The following is a 12,281-nucleotide window of genomic DNA, read 5'->3' on the forward strand; positions in this document are numbered from 1 at the left end:
ATTTATAACACTTCATGTAATGGAAGTGCTCTGTTTTTATGTGGCTTAATAATTTTAGCATGATTGTTTGATCCCAGGCGAAATTAGTTCCCATCCTAGAACCATTTTCCCGGTATTATTAACTTGTTATTAACCTAAAAAGTTAGGATTATAAGCATAAAAAGTTGTGATAGAATATAAATATTGTTTTAAATATGAATTTAGTGGTATACCTATGTACACTCATTTTAACCAATGGTTATTATTAATAGATAAACTGACTGGTTAATACTGGATAATTAATTAGGGTGTCACCTGAGTCACAGGTCACTATTGCTGTTTCAACAGAAGACAATCCAAAATTATTAGTAGTTAATGATTAGTAGTTTTAAATCAACTTCAGTCAAAATGAAAAGTTTTGTGTTTAAATTTGTAAGATCAGAATCAGGACAGTTGTTTACAGATATTAATGTCTTGTCAGACTGTAAAATGAAGTTGTTTTTTAACCTCTTTTATGTGTTTGAAAGGAAAGGAAGTGACGTGAGGCCAAGTATGGTGACCCATACTAAGAATTTGTGCTCTTGTTTAATATGCTATATTCATTAAAATAGAAACTTTTGATTTTTAAATAATATAAATCATTCACTGGTAACACAACCACTTATTTCTATGATAGTAACTGACAAATTAGCCTAAATCCAGACTTTTCTAAAATGGAGGCTGCCATCATGATGATTTCAAGATCAGGGGACATTTTGGAAATATTAAGAAGTATATATTTATCTAAACTTTGATTAAAATATGTCAAAATTGCATGTTATCAATGCAACACCTCAGACACAGAAAAACAAATTGCAGATATAAAATTAAGGGCCACACCGATATGTGAACCTGGACCACAAAACTACTATTAAGTAGGATGGGTAATTATCGATTTTTCTTTTGTGGCAAAAATAATTAGGATATTAAGTAAAGATCATGTTCCATGAAGATATTTTGTAAATTGCTAAGAACTTAATTTGGAGAACTTTAAAGGCGATGTTTTCAGTATTTAGATTTTTTATCCTCGGCCGAATATTGCCCTATCCCAACAAACCATACAGCAATGGAAAGCTTATTTATTCAGAAGCTTATTAATTAAATTAAATGGACCTTTATGACTGGTTTTGTGGTCCTGGGTCACATATGACAAAAAAGTTAATATGGTATTATTTTCCTATACATGTAACGCCATGTCACGCCACATTAATATTCTTAACATTGGCGACATCTACCGTGTGTAAAATGAAAATAATTTTCTAATTTTTTTTTTTTAACACATATTTGATTCAACGATTAAACACGATCTAACTTATTTGTCTCTGAAATACTCATATAATTTTCGACAAAAGTAGGTAAAATTATAATAAGCTATATGTTGGCAAATAAATAAAAACGTTGTTGTCAAAGATCGGAGTGCCACCAGTGCAGAGCTTGCTCAGGAATGGCAGCAGGCAGGTGTGAGCGCATCTGCACGCACATTGAGGCCAACACTTTCGGAACATGGCCTGGTGTCAAGAAGGGCAGCAAAGAAGCCACTTCTCTCCAAAAAACCATCAGGGACAGATTGATCTTCAGCAAAAAGTATGGCGAATGGACTGCTGAGGACTGGGGCAAAGTCATATTCTCTGATGAAGCCTCTTTCCGATTGTTTGGGGCATCTGGAAAAAGGCTTGTCCGGAGAAGAAAAGGTGAGCGCTACCATCAGTCCTGTGTCATGCCAACAGTAAAGCATCCTGAGACCATTCATGTGTGGGGTTGCTTCTCATCCAAGGGAGTGGGCTCACTCACAATTTTGCCCAAAAACACAGCCATGAATAAAGGATGGTACTAAAACACCCTCCAACAGCAACTTCTTCCAACAATCCAACAACAGTTTGGTGAAGAACAATGCATTTTCCAGCACGATGGAGCACCGTGCCATAAGGCAAAAGTGATAACTAAGTGGCTTGGGGACCAAAACGTTGAAATTTTGGGTCCATGGCCTGGAAACTCCCCAAATCTTAAAACTTGTGGTCAATCCTCAAGAGGCGGGTGGACAAACAAAAACCCACTAATTCTGACAAACTCCAAGAAGTGATTATGAAAGAATGGGTTGCTATCAGTCAGGATTTGGCCCAGAAGTTGATTGAGAGCATGCCCAGTCGAATTGCAGAGGTCCTGAAAAAGATGGGCCAACACTGCAAATACTGACTCTTTGCATAAATGTCATCTAATTGTCGATAAAAGCCTTTGAAACGTATGAAGTGCTTGTAATTTCAGTACATCACAGAAACAACTGAAACAAAGATCTAAAAGCAGTTTAGCAGCAAACTTTGTGAAAACTAATATTTGTGTCATTCTCAAAACTTTTGGCCACGACTGTAGTTGCCCACGGGAATCGATTTATCAGCGCTCTGCTTCGCGTACTAAAACGAAACCATCTGATTCGTGAATGAATTGTACTGTTGAGTCGGATCTTTCCAATGAATATCTTACGATTCTCGCAACAATCCGTGCTTATATTAACAGCTCAGCGACTCATTGAAATTAACTGTTCACAAGAACCGATTCCTAGAACTGAATCGCACCAAAACATAATCGATTCCTCTGTGCTCAACACTGCGCGCTGAAACGTAAACGGAACTGGAGGGTATTTTGAAGAAACGTCTCCGTAAAACTGTTAGCAAATGCTCCATGTGAATATGTTCAATATGATTACTAATCTAACGCATCAAACATAGGGGTTATTATAATAGATTTGCACATGGAAGAAAGGTTTAAAATTGCCATTATTCCATCTGAAACGCCGTTGATGTTTTACTGTTATCAATTTGATGTAACGGTAGATTATTTTAGCTAGATTATTTTACAACAGAACAGCTCTTGAAGAAAATAAGATCAGAGAGGCAATGGCCAGTGTGCATGAAAGTTTGTATTTCAACCCCATGATGACAAATGGGGTTGTTCATGCCAATATCTTCGGTATAAAGGATTGGGTGACTCCATACAAGATTGCTGTATTAGCTTTACTGTATGAAATGTCCATAACGAAACCAATGGCACTTCTAGACAGAAGACGATTAAACAAACTCATCCTACCTTTACAACAGGTATGTAACATCTTTCCCTTTAACAAATCTGTATACAAAGTGTAAAAGTAATATACTTAATGATACTTGCTTGTACGTTAAACTTAAATTAAACTGTATTATAGTTTAATTTTATATTAAATGCAATTAGTTGCATTTAGGAGTACTTTTTGGTGTCTTTAATATTTATACATATAAATGTATGTAATATTCATAATATTCAACACTGTTGTCTTCAAATATTTTTAAAGTGTAGGCTACTGCTGCATGTTTTTACAAGCATTTATGTTAACTGCTTTTCTATTGAAACTCATGTGTCATGTATTTAAATATATGTGAACCTGGACCTCAAAACCTGCCATAAGTGTCAATTATTTGAAACTGACATTTATACATCATCTGAAAGCTGAATAAATAAGCTTTTTTGTTTGTTAGGATAGGACAGTATTTAGGCAAGATACAACTATTTGAATATCTGAAATCTGAGGGGGCAAAAAAAAATATTGAGAAAATCGCCTTTAAAGTTGTACAAATGAAGTTCTTAGCTATGCATATTACTAATCAAAAAATTAAGTTTTAAAATATTTACAGTAGGAAATTTACAAAATATCTTCATGGAACATGATCTTTGTTTAATATCCTTTTTTGGCATAAAAGAAAAATTGATCATTTTGACCCATGCAATGTATTTTTGGCTATTGCTACAAATAAACTCATGCTGCTTAAGACTGGTTTTGTGGTCCAGGGTCACATATTTGTGTTGCACAATTGTAATGACGAAGTTGCAATTTAGTGCATTTAAAATATGTATATACTTAAAATATAATATTGAATAACTATAGAATTAGATAAAATTATACAGCACATGTTTTATTTGTGTTTGTGATCTGAATCAGGGTCCAGATTTGACTCTGGAGCAGTTTCTGAAGATAGTAGAGGAGTGCTGTCTTCACATGGTCAATGCTGTGAAACTCAGGTCTGTATCTTCTTTTAATAAAGAACTGTTCAGCTTTGGTCAAATTTTATGCAAGACATAAAAAAAAAAAAAAACACATCGGCTTCTGTTTTTCAGGTTGTTTATGATGGCTGATCGAGAATTGCAAGATATGGAGCATTTTTTTACTATCCTGCCCAATGCCTTCAGTGACTCAGAAGCATTCAAAACTAGTGTTGTTGGTACGAATATGTGTTTCTTTCAGGTCCATAACCACCATTCCTATCATAAATTGCCCAATTTAAGACTTCTGTAGCCAGATTCATGAAAAATCTAACAAAAAAAAAAAAAAAACAGTTGAGGAAGCTGTTCTGTTGCATTTTAGACATTTGTAAGAGTGCTATTATTCCTAAGATTTTCATACTCATGAGATTCCCTTGTCTACAGATTTAAAATTTTATATCATACCAGTACATTTGTCCATTTTGAGTATAAAAAATATCATCATGTATTATTCTCAAGACCCTTAAACTGAACCCTTGACCACTTTCTTTCTGTGTGTCTAGGTCTGTTTATGCGTCAGATGCTGCTGGCTTACAACAAATTGTCCTTTAGTCAGGTGTATAAGTTGTACAAGTCCCTGCAGCAGTATTGCCGTCGTAGCAATCTGCCCGAACCGTTCGCTCTGCCGGCCGAAGACATGGAGCTGACGAGCAATGAGGATCCCAGCGCTGAACACGTAGACAAAGTCGAGCTGGACACGCCATCTCTACACCAGTCCGAACTGAGGTCAGAGGGAATAATGTGTTACTTGTATTATTAGTGAAATCAGGGTTGTATTAATTAAATAGGAATGGACATAAATTGGAGTTTATTTTTTGTTTTCATCAGATCTGACGAGACCCGAGGTCCTTTATCTCAAAAGCAAGCAGAATACTTCCTTGCACGACAGGTTTGTTACAGAGTCAGGAATTCATTTTTCCTGTGAGGGCAATATTTGCACTTGGAATTGATTTTTAGGGGTGTTTTTTTAACCTTCATATAGGCCATTTTTATGATAACCTTATAAAATGTGACTGTGTTGTCGTATTCAATCTAGCTTATTGTGCAGGGGCATTTTTGCCTCAGTATCTTACATTTATGGGGCAGTTTTCTTCTTTTTGGTGGCATTTTTGCCCCAAACCCCCAATATTTCTGATATAAGCTAGATTTTACACCATATAATTGTCACATTTTTTTTTTTCTCAGGCGTACCTCCTTAAAAACGATGAAAACAAAGCCATGTCGCCGGCTAAACTACAGGACGAGCTCAACAACATTCTCAAATTCAATCCTGACTTTGCTGAAGCGGTAAGCTGAAATCCTTCCTTTTAAGAAACAGATATTTAATCAGATTTTTACATAACTGAGCCTCTCGCTGTCTCTCCACAGCATTACCTCAGCTATCTGAACAGCGTGCGAGTGCAGGATATCTACATCTCCACTCACAGCCTGCTGCACTACTTTGACCGCCTCATTCTTTCCGGTGGAGAGGGGAAGAGCAACGGAGATGAAGGCTATGGCCGCAGTTTGCGTTATGCTGTTCTAAATCTGGCAACCTTGCATTGTCGCTTCGGACACTAGTGTGTATTAGTCGTTTAGATTATGTTTAGAGCTTTGCGATGTGTCAGGAACATTTTTTTGGTGGGAAATAAGGGAGCAGCCAGAATTTTATCTTCTGAACTGAACTGTAACTGCTTTCTGTGCTTGTGTTTGTGCAGTCAACAGGCTGATTTGGCTCTGCAGGAAGCGATCCGCATTGCGCAGGAAGCAAATGACCATGTGTGTCTTCAACACTGTTTGGTAGGAGCATTTTCTTTGTTCTTTGTCACCATTAATATATGCAAGCTTTTCTGAAGATCCAGAATCTATAACAGTTTACTGGCATATTAAAAAGGATAATGTCAATATATAATGTGATGTTTTTGAAGATTTTTAATAACACAGCTATGTCATAATTATTCAACCCCTGTTCAACATTGCTGTTTTTAAGTCACTTATTTGTATGGTGGGGAACAAAAGTGTCTTAAAACACAATTAAGCCTTTAGAAACTCTATTAAAAGACACAATTAGCTTGAGCTGCTACACATACATAAACTTAACCCATGCATGTGCTGATGTTGAGTAGCAAGAATGGCCAAGTTAACAGAGCTCTCTTAAATCTATAGAGAAAATTTGTTTTAATTATATTAGAAAGTCTAAGGCTATTAAGTTTAAGACATTAAAAGTTCATAGAGACACAGCTGCCAGCCATATTCCTTAGCTTAAAATGAGTTGTACCAGAAAACCTTTAAGGCTGTTGAAGAAAAAAGCAAAGTATCATAATAAATTTGAAAACCCTGCAATGTACAGCCAAAGACTTGCAAGATGACGCAATGAAAGGAGTAAAAACATTTCAATGCAGAGTATAAGAAGAACACTAGACAAGTTTGGCCTTCATGTTCTGGCATCTTGCCAAATACAACTCTTGTTCAAGCAGAACAAAAAGGCTGAGTTGAACATGCTAAAATACATTTGGATAGACCTGTGGAGTTCTGGAAAAAGTTTTTATGGAATGATATAAAACCAAACTTGAACTTTTTGATCTGTGGATCAGCGGTATGTCTGATGCAAAAAAAGGCAAAGCTTATAAGCAGAAGAACACAATCTCCATCATCAAATTTGGAGGTGGACAAGTCCTGTTATGGGGTTGTTTCACTCTAGCAGGAAGTAGATATCATGACTGTATGAAGAATGGATTCTCTGAAGAATTGTGAAGCCTTTGATGCAAAAACTGAAGGATCAATGGACTTTCTTGCAGGACAATCATCCCAAAGTAAACATCCAAATCTACTTCTGCTTGGTTCAGGGATCAGTCATAGAATGTTCTTGAGTGGCCTGCTCAGTCTCCAGATTTAATTCTCATCGAAAATATTCAGTTGAAATTGAATTAATTTTTTTTTAAATTTGTGTAAACTTTTTCTAATAATTTATTGATGCCTTGAATTGTTTTAATATATGTTAGTTTTTTGCAGCAAAATGTCTTGCAGGTCAAGGGGGTTGAATCATTTTGATTCCAACTGTATATTGTCCTGTATTCAGAAATTTTTATTTTCTTCATTTTAGAGTTGGCTCTACACACTAGAACAGATGAAAGGATCTGATAGTGTGGTATTAACTGAAGATTCTGTGAAAATTGCAGCTCACTTTTGTCTCCCTGTAAGTAACTCTTTAAAATTGATCCATGTTTAATCCTTTTTTTACGGTGCCCGCCAGGGGACACCTTCGGTTCACTTATGTTTGTCGTGGCCACGAGATATTAATTCGTGGCCACGACATATTAATTCGTGGCCACAACATATTAACTCGTGGGAACGTAATATTATGTCGTGGGAACATCATATTATGTCGTGGCCACGACAAACATAAGTGAACCGAAGGTGTCCCCTGGCGGGCACCGTATTTTTTAACTGTTTGCTATGTTTCCTTCAGTAGACAATAAGAAATGATATCTTTCACAATATCCAGTGCATGTGAATCTCTTGCAAGGTCATTATACCATAAAGTAAATACTTAACTCTCCCTGTTGTGTTTTGCAGTATTTGGCATCTCTAGGCATTCAGTCTCTGGTCCAGCAGGGGGCAAAACAGGGCATGCCGGCCAACAAGCTGCTGGACGCCCTGCGAGGAACCGACATCATGCACTGGAAGCAAAGCCTGTCTGAGCTGATAGAAATCAGCCTGGCACAGACCACCTCTATATGGAGGATGTATGGCAAAAGGTCAGATAACACAGATTCTGGATACCTCCAGTCTTTAAACAGACTGTAAGGTCTTTCATTCTGCGTTGATATTAGCACTACAGTTCATAGAGTTTTTCAGGTTTGATGTAGTTTAAGCTGAAACATATACTGCTTTGTGTTCTCTGTAGCACTATGGCACGGCAGCAGGCTCAGCTCCTGTTGAACATGAACAGTCTGGAGCCGGTGAACTTTAGCGTACAGCAGAACAACACTGAGGCCTTTGCCGTCGCTCTCTGCCATCTGGCTGAACTCCATGCTGAGCAGGTACCTGAACTCCCACAACTACATGAATGCAAATGCTTCTTGGTGCATAAGCTTAAGCATGTATTGTGTGCCAAAGTGTGTTGAATGCTACATTTTAGCATGTCTGTTGCATTTCTTTTTTTCCTTCCTCAGGGGCTTTATGCTATTGTGAGTGACATCATGAAACACTTGAAGCAGCAGTTTCCTCCTCATACCCAACATGCCAAAGTAAGCCTGTCGAACAAAATACAGGCTTGATCAAGTACTGATCAGCAGCAGCTCTAATCGTGTATGTTTTCTCTCTCCCACTCTTCTTAACAGCTGTGGATGCTGTGTGATCTGAAAATTCAGTGTGAGAAGGCTATGAATGATGGGAAATACCACTTGGCTGAACCCCATGTCACAGCTATCTCTGCGTTAAACAGCACTGAGGGATTGTACAGGTAGATAACTGTAGATGTGTACTCTTTTAGTAGATTAACCTGTACAAGTGATTGCTAATGTGCTCATCTGTTCAGGAAAGCGCAGTTGCTGAAAGCTCTGAATCAAACAACTGAAGCCTCCAAGATTATCCAGCAGCTGCAGCAGCAGTGTGAGAAGAGCAAGAACACAGAGATGATTATCAGGTGTGTGTTTATTAAATCTCTGGAATCATATTAGCTATGTGTATGTATATTCGAAATTCATTTCAGCTCGACTTTTCAATAAAATTACTGCTGGCAATATTTATAATTGCAACAAAAAAATCTATCAATTATCAAAATTGTTGATGGATATTTATAATCTTGTTGAACATGCACTTGTTCTCTTGTCTGCATGTACAGTGCCTTGCGAAAGTATTCATACCCCTTCATTTTTTTCCATGTTGCTGCTATATGTCAAACTGCTTTAAATTACGTTTTTCCGACATAAATCTGAACTCCATACATCTTAATGGAAAAGCAAAAAGTACGTTTTTATCTTTGCAAATTTACTAAAATTACAACAAAACTTAAATTATTCGTACACTTATCTGGGACAGTTGAAAATTAGTTCAGGAGCATTCATGTTGCTTATAGATGTTACTACACTTTAGATGAAGTTAACCTGTAGCAAATTCAATTGAATGAGCATGATTTGGAAAGGAACACGCATCTTAAGAAAAGGGCTAACAGATGAAAATGCATATCAGAGCAAAAACCAAGCCCTGAGACAAAAATTAAAAACTGCCTGTAGAGCTCAGAGACAGGACTACATCAAGACACACATTAAAGAAGTTTGAAACAACCATAACTCTTCCCAGAGCTCTTGGCTTAGCAATTGATGGAGAAGGGCCTTGGCTAGAATGGTGACCAAGAACCTGATGGTCACTTTAGTTGAGCTCCATGATCATATATGTAGATGGGAAAAACATACAGAAGGACAAACATCACTGTAACACTTCACCGATCTGGACTTTATGGTGGTGTAGCAAGACTCAATCCTCTCCTCAGTGAAGACACATAAAACACACTTGAAATTTTCAAAAAAGCATCTAAAGGACTCTCAGACTTTGAGAAACAAGATTCTGTGGTCTGATGAACCTCGATTCTAAGCATTATGTATGGAGGAATCCCAGAAACTGCTCATCACCTGTAGAGTGCCATCCCAAAAGTAAAGTGTGCTGGTAGCAGCCTCATGCTGTGGGGCTTGTTTCAGCAGCAGGGACTGAGGGACTCTTCAGAGTAGAAGAAAAGCTCACTGCACCAAAATATTGACCAGTCCAGAGCATTCAGAACCTCAGACTGGGCAGAAGGTTCACCTTACAATAGGACAATGAACCTCAGCACACAGCAAGCAAGAGTGGCTTATAGACAACTCTGTGAATGTCCTTGAGTGGCCCAGCCACAGCCTGGTCTTGAACCCAATCATACATTTCTGCAGAAACCTGTAAATGGCTGCCAGACCCCATCCAAGTTGACAGAGCGTAAGAGGTAAAGAGGTGAGGTGAAGAATGGCTGATAACCGCCAAATGTTGATGTGCAAACCTTGTTGCATCATACCCAAAAAGGCTTGAGACTTCAACTAAGTACTAAGTTAAGGGTATGAATACTTATCGCAATGTACTTAGTTTAGTTTTTTGTTTTGAATAAATGTATGAAGTTGAGACAGTTCTGTTCTTGCTTTGTCATTATGGTGTATGGAGTGTAGATTGATGATAGAAACAGTTTAACACAAGGCAGCAAACATAACGAAACAGTGGGGTATGAATCAGAGGCGGACAGTAGTGAAGTATTTTTTACTCTGCTTTAAAAGTACTTTTCAAGTGTTTTTCTTTAGAAAACTTTACTTCACAACATTCCAAAGCATAATATTGTACTTTTTACTGCATTACTGTTCATATTAAATATCATTTAATACTTAATTACATAAGAAATCTTTTTTTTTTTTTTAAGATTTACTTATAGTGAAGAAAAACACTGATAAACTACAGATACTTTTTTTAATTTACTTGAGTAAAGTAAAAATACTACACTACTGTCCACCTCTGGTATGAATACTTTTGCAAGGCACTGTAACTCATCAGTGTGTTTGTGTGGCAGGGTGATGCTGGCCTCTGCAGAACTTCACTGGGACTCGTCTGATTTTGCGTCAGCTCTGCCGTTACTTTTACAGGCTCTTGCTCTGTCACGCCAGCACAACCTGCAGAGCTTGACCTCAGAGACGCTGTTACACCTGGCATTTACACAGGTACACCAACATACACCAACACATGAGACTCATTGAAATGTTTTTACGTACATCTGTGTGTTTGTTGTTTTTAAAAGATGAAAAAATTCACTAGGAATGTCTGATATTGATCATCTGTCTTCACAGCTGATGTTAGGGATCCCTGAGCAGGCTCTTGTACTGGTGCAGGACGTGTTGGAGTCGGTTTTGGCTCACGGGTCTCTGATAGACAAAGGCAGAGCTCTGCTGCTGGCTGCTCGCTGTCAGATGGCTTTAGCAGGAGCTGCTGCACAGGAACACAGACTGACTGGTACTGCCTGAGTCATGTTTGTCATCCATCTCTCTGTATTCACATCATAATAAATATATTTAAGTGATGTTTTTCTTTCCTGCAGCTGTTGAACTAGCTGTGCACACTTTGGATGAGGCAGCTGTGTATTTCTCTCAGCTTGACTGTAAAGAGCGTATGAGAGACATACACTACTTACAGGCACGCTTGCATCACACTCTAGGCAACATCTCTCAACGTAACAAATGTGCCATGCTCTTCCGCCTGCTGGATCAGGAGCTGCCGTCGTCTGGGATGACTGTGGTCAATCGTCTTTAGGAAACCTCAGCTGCTGGGGTTCATGAACGACACAAAACATTGAATCCTGTACCCTCTCCATAATGGAAATAAATGTTATTTTGTTTGTAAAAACTATTTTCTGACTGATTTATTTTACGTGCAGAGATGAAGAAAGCGAATTTGCATCAACAACAACTAAATACATTCTGAAGCATTTTAAGTGTCAGGCTCATTTGTGACCCTGGACCACAAAACCAGTCATAAGGTTAAATTTTACAAAACTGAGATGTATGCATCATATGAAAGTTCAATAAATAAGCTTTCCATGGATGTATGGTTTGTTATGATAGGACAATATTTGGCCGAGATACATCTATTTGAAATCAGAAATCTGAGGGTGCAAAAAAATCAGAATACTGAGAAAATCACCTTTAAAGTTGTCCAAATTAAGTTCTTAACAATGCATATTACTAATCAAAAATTACATTTTGATATATTTATAGTAGGAATTTTACAAAAAATCTTCATGGAACATGATCTTTACTCAATCTCCTAATGTTTTTTGGCATAAAAGAAAAATCAATAATTTTGACCCATACAATGTGTTTTTGGCTATTGCTACAAATATACCCCAGCGACTTAAGACTGGTTTTGTGGTCCAGGGTCACATTTAAAGTTGTTTGGATTTTAAATGCATCCTCCAAAAATACATACTTGCTCACGTCTTTAGCATCCAATTGCTGCCAAACAAGTAAACTATTCATTCAGAATTTTTGCAAACAAATGAGTTTCGTTTCAGTGATTCGGAAAAGCTGGCCAGCATAATCGTTATGAAAACTTCACACCTGCTGCCAATGATCTACACCTTCAAACTGCTGATGATCCAAGATGATGATGTAATAGGTGTGTGCTCTGAGCCACAGTAAGCAATCATTGGG

At 37.5% G+C, this 12,281-nt stretch overlaps 1 protein-coding gene across 1 annotated transcript; it reads left to right on the forward strand.

Annotated features, from left to right (window-relative positions):
* The first annotated feature begins 2,644 nt into the window (after positions 1–2,644).
* On the forward strand, positions 2,645–11,479 carry anapc5 (anaphase promoting complex subunit 5). Its single transcript, XM_073819201.1, has 17 exons — positions 2,645–3,110; positions 3,986–4,065; positions 4,162–4,265; positions 4,590–4,812; positions 4,915–4,975; positions 5,272–5,373; positions 5,455–5,645; positions 5,784–5,865; positions 7,169–7,261; positions 7,642–7,823; positions 7,973–8,108; positions 8,241–8,315; positions 8,409–8,530; positions 8,606–8,713; positions 10,649–10,796; positions 10,923–11,085; positions 11,171–11,479. The coding sequence occupies exons 1-17, from the start codon at positions 2,910–2,912 to the stop codon at positions 11,380–11,382; spliced, it is 2,283 nt and encodes a 760-aa protein (XP_073675302.1). The 5' UTR covers positions 2,645–2,909; the 3' UTR covers positions 11,383–11,479.
* The last annotated feature ends 802 nt before the right edge of the window (positions 11,480–12,281 follow it).

This window comes from Garra rufa, chromosome 15 (genome assembly GCF_049309525.1).
Source record: "Garra rufa chromosome 15, GarRuf1.0, whole genome shotgun sequence".
Classification (NCBI taxonomy): domain Eukaryota; kingdom Metazoa; phylum Chordata; class Actinopteri; order Cypriniformes; family Cyprinidae; genus Garra; species Garra rufa.

Excerpts from the sequence above, each read along its gene's own strand:
- anapc5 (XM_073819201.1), top strand. The coding sequence starts at position 2,910 with ATGGCCAGTGTGCATGAAAGTTTGTATTTCAACCCCATGATGACAAAT. Across the intron at positions 4,266-4,589 it reads ATTCAAAACTAGTGTTGTTG|GTCTGTTTATGCGTCAGATG; the intron begins GTACGAATATGT and ends CTGTGTGTCTAG. Across the intron at positions 8,109-8,240 it reads CTGAACTCCATGCTGAGCAG|GGGCTTTATGCTATTGTGAG; the intron begins GTACCTGAACTC and ends TTCCTTCCTCAG.